General features: G+C 36.3%; 1 protein-coding gene across 1 annotated transcript in view; it reads right to left on the bottom strand.

The window, feature by feature from the left end:
* Window positions 1-1,321: 1,321 nt before the first annotated feature.
* Window positions 1,322-4,811, bottom strand: part of LOC107706817 (leucine-rich repeat-containing protein 3B-like) — a gene marked incomplete at its 3' end in the record, with an annotated part of 14,676 nt that continues 11,186 nt past the window's right edge. The window contains exon 2 of the mRNA XM_016510649.1: window positions 1,322-2,134. Within this exon, the coding sequence (XP_016366135.1) occupies window positions 1,322-2,038 (717 nt within the window). The remainder of the gene's footprint in view (window positions 2,135-4,811) is intronic.

Below are 4,811 nucleotides of genomic sequence, written 5' to 3'. Positions count from 1 at the left end.
GATGTTTAATATTGTAAGTTTCAGGATTTCAATTTATTAGACATTATTTTTGATTATTAAAATTTAATTTAAAAAGAACCACTAGAAAAAAAAAAAAAAAAAAAAAAAAAAAAAAACACAGACAACGCCTCCTTTAAAAGCACGCAGAGCAGACAAACCTCTTAGTCAAGAGGAGCCTCAAGCTCGGACATTTCTGAATCAATTATTCATCTGAATTGGATTAGATGGCCCCTGTGATTTCCCTCCTCTTATCTACAGTCATCTCTGTCCATGCGCGTGTCTGTGGATGGTTTTAGCATGATATGTTTCACTTTTCCCTGTTGTAGACATTGCACTCCACTGACCACGAAGCGTCCTATGTCAAAAGTTCTCCCTTGTCCTTTGGGAGGGTACTGATCAATTCTGAGTGGTATCTTGAAGTGAATGGCCTGTCATTCAAGGATACAAAACCATTATTCTTTGTTTTTCCAATGGTTTATTCTTTAGAGTCAAGCAGCCCATTGCCCAGTGTGCCCATGCTTTTTGGTAGCCTGAGAAGCTTCCTCCACACTGAGCTTTTAGGATTCAGTTCAGACAATGCAGAATTTAAACAATTTGTCAAAATGTAAAATAATATGTGAGATGTAGGAACAAATTGTCATTGTTTAATTAGATTAATTTTATTTGATTGTTCAACTGTGATTGTTGATATTTCTTTGTTTTTAATTTATGTATTTATTTGTATGGTAAACCAGGCAATGAACAGACAAAAGGTGCACAATCCATATTTAAAATAAAAATAAATGAGTATTACAGATGAAACTAAGGTTCCTCTCAGATTTTACCTTTCATTTTCTGCATGATATTTATATAATTCATGAACAATGTTAGGATCAATGGATTGAACACACCCCACTATCACTGAGACTTACAAAAACAATGCCATGTTGGCACTCATACACATAACACTTTCAAGCAAACCATAATGCATAAATTTTCTGTTGCTTACACAGAAACAGAAGATCTAACATATGCATGACCAGCAAATAATTTATTTCACTAACACTTTACAATAAGGTTGTATACATTAAGGTTAGCTTATACAATATTTGAAAACATGAAAAAACACTGAAAAATACAGTACTTTTAGAGCATTTTAATTTTCACATTGATGAATTGATTTTTAACTTTGTATGATTTACTTTTAATTAAATGTAACATTGTATATTTTTAAATTAGCACTAATATAAAGATTAAATGCCGTCAAAAATGACTGTTCACTGTTCATGATATATAATACATTAACTAATGTTAATGTTTAGAACCTTATTGTAAAGTGTTTTATTTTTCTTTCTTTGTGTCTCACATAGTAGACCAGGTAGGAGATGACCATGGTGAACCATCCAAACATGGTCACCAACATGGCCATGTCCGTGGTCTTTTTGAGCACCACACACAGGTCCAGGTCTTTGGCCAGCAGGAAAGGCACACCTTGGGCTCCAGAGTCTGAGGGTTCAGATGTCTGACAGATAATGCCAGTCAAAGATACAGGCTCTAGGTCCAGGTGTGGAAGGGCTGTCTGCAGCCTGCAGTCACAGTGCCAGGGGTTTCCAGTGAGGTTGGATCTTGCTGTAACACCTTCAAAGGCATCAGGGTCCAATGTTGTGAGCTGGTTGGACGAGAGATCCAGAAACTGTAGAGAGGCTGCCAAACCTCTAAAGGCTCCAGGTTCAAGCAAAGCCAGTTCATTATGGGAAAGATCCAGTTCAGCTAGCAGTGGAAGACCATGAAAAGCATTGGCAGGGATGCTGGTCAAGAGGTTGTAGTCCAGGTAGAGGCGTAGTGTGTCATTGGGAATATCCTGAGGGATCTCAGTAAGATGCAGGTTGCTGCAGCGCATAGTTTTACCACCAAATGCGCCCTCACTGTCTGCACAGTAGCAACGCTTGGAGCAGGAAGTCGCAGCATGGTGGAAAAAAAGTGTCATCAGCACTAAGCTGTGAAACAGCAACCACATGACCACAGAGTGCCGAAGCATCCAACCTGAGGGTAGCAGCATTGTGGGACAGCGGGCATAATCTCTTTAGAGTACAACCTGTGCTGAGAGCATCCAGGGGGCTGTACCCTACATCAAAATGTCCAACAGCTTGCATGCCTAGAAGATTGAAAAATACAACCAGTTAATGGAAAATATATACATTTCTTTAATGTTTCAGACTTCAGACTTTCAGAATATGTAAAAATAATAATGTGTTTCCTTTGAATGCTACTGTGCTCCTTGCGTGAGATACTTTTGAAATATTTACTTATTAAAACATTGGTTTAAATGATTCCTCTAATTAAAACAGATTACCCTTAAACAATTTCAGAGCAAATGCATACATACAGAGATACACATCAAACATTTTCAAAAAGATAATTAATGCAGAGATCCTTTTTATCTATATTTCCTAGTCCTTTTTAATACTATATAATATAATTTTCTTGACATTACAAATACCCATCAATGAAGCCATGCCATTGTTTAACTGCATGTACAATCTCTTACTAAATCTAATTGCCTTTTTCTTGCCATCTCTTGCAGCAATGCCTCACCAGTCTCTTGTGATTTAAGGATTTGTACATAGCCTGTTTTGATTGTCCCTAATTAACATGCAATTAATCACAACCCTTACATCTGTCTTCTAGTGTCTATGTGTAGCATACATAGACATATATACACATACACAGAACCATACATATGCAAGTATTACAAACCCATACAGCACAGAAATTAAAATTAATAAGCAGACTGATGCCTTAACCAAATTTAATTTACTGATGGAAACTGGTGGGCTTGATGCTCAAAGCAGTGGGGTTTAAGCTATTATTATTTCCCTGCTAGCTTCATTTTTTTTCTTTTTTTTGCTAGACACAAAGCAATGCTCTCACAATAAAAAAAATAAATAAAATAAAAAGACTTCAAAGATTATCCACTCACGTTAATGACGGAAAAGGTGTCACTTCCTCAAAAGTGATGGTTGATTATATATCCCTGCTATGCTGGCCTAATTCACAGCTCTGCTACAGGCATTAATGAAATCCAAGAATGACAAAAAATGACAAAGCATGTAAATAAGATGTTTCTTCAAAAATAAATTTTAAATAGTCAGAACATTAACAATAAAGTTATAATACCGTGTTGACATATTAATTGAATTTAAACGCGGCGCACATTCTGAAGTATGAACCAAATGCACTTCCTCATCTGTGCTCCACATTTGCTGAATAAAAAGGGCAAACTTGCCATCATTCTTTCTGTTTTCATGAAGTGGACGCACATACCACCTACGTCGTTTGTTCTTGTTCTTTTTCTTTGCCATTGAACAGATCAATGCTACTGCCAGATGTTTAAGAAACTGTTCTTCTCTCACAGCCGCCATGGTTGAGGAGATATGTTGTATAGGAGATACATGTGAGCGGAGCTACACATATTTACATACTCAATCTACACTCTGCGTCCAACAGCACAGGGGTATTGGAATGTTCAAAAACAGTATACCATCACTCAGCCTTTTCGAACTTTTTTTTTTTTGCTAGACACAAAGCAATGCTCTCACAATAAAAAAAATAAATAAAATAAAAAGACTTCAAAGATTATCCACTCACGTTAATGACGGAAAAGGTGTCACTTCCTCAAAAGTGATGGTTAATTATATATCCCTGCTATGCTGGCCTAATTCACAGCTCTGCTACAGGCATTAATGAAATCCAAGAATGACAAAAAATGACAAAGCATGTAAATATGTTTCTTCAAAAATAAATTTTAAATAGTCAGAACATTAACAATAAAGTTATAATACCGTGATACATGTGAGCGGAGCTACACATATTTACATACTCAATCTACACTCTGCGTCCAGCAGCACAGGGGTATTGGAATGTTCAAAAACAGTATACCGTCACTCAGCCTTTTCGAACTTTTTTTTTTTTGCCCCCAAATGAAGAAAAAAAAAGAACTTGGTTTGAAGTATATCGAGGCCTTTACACTTCTCACATTTTCTCCATCAATGTATCTCATTCATGATTACACAGATGGATTGTGGGCCTTCTCGATGCTCATGGAAAACATATGAAGTGACCAAGTGTAAATACATCTTATGAGTTTTCTTTCTGTCATATTAGAACTATGGGTAGCACTTTATTTTACAGTATGTGTACTTCCCTGGTACATACATGGTAAATATCTTGTACCTACAGGCAAATGAGTGGTAACACAAGGTACTTACCTGAAGTGTATGTACATGGTAACAAATAAGAAACACGGCTGTACTTAACAGTCGTACATGCATGGTAATTATTTTGTACATACAGACAAGTGTGGGTACTTACAGGTAGTGCCCGTACATGGTAACTAATTAGATACTTTACTGTACTTACTAATGTATATACATGGTAAATATGTAGTACTTTGTACGGACAAGTGGGTACAAACAGGCACATCCTTACAGTATCCGTATATGGTAACTAATAAGACACATAACTGTACATACTAATGATATGTATATGGTAAATGTGTAGCACCTATGGAAAAATTTGGTATTATGTGGTAACAAACAAGACACACTGTACTTGGTATATACGGTACGTTTGGTAAGTCCTAACCTTACCTAATAAAAGGATGACTATTTTTCAATTGCTTGTGCAGGACTGTTAATGCTAAATTGCTCTCCACAACAGTGCTTACAACGTTTGAAGAACTGGTCATTCCTGTGTAATGTTTATGTAAAATGGTGCACTTCATTTTACAGTCCTATTTCCATATACTTCCTATGTACGTACTGGTGTATGTA

Source organism: Sinocyclocheilus rhinocerous, unplaced genomic scaffold (genome assembly GCF_001515625.1).
Source record: "Sinocyclocheilus rhinocerous isolate Xijiao unplaced genomic scaffold, SAMN03320098_v1.1 scaffold3888, whole genome shotgun sequence".
NCBI lineage: Eukaryota > Metazoa > Chordata > Actinopteri > Cypriniformes > Cyprinidae > Sinocyclocheilus > Sinocyclocheilus rhinocerous.
Note: the sequence above shows the minus strand (reverse complement) of the source record. Positions and strands in the feature narration are given on the sequence as shown.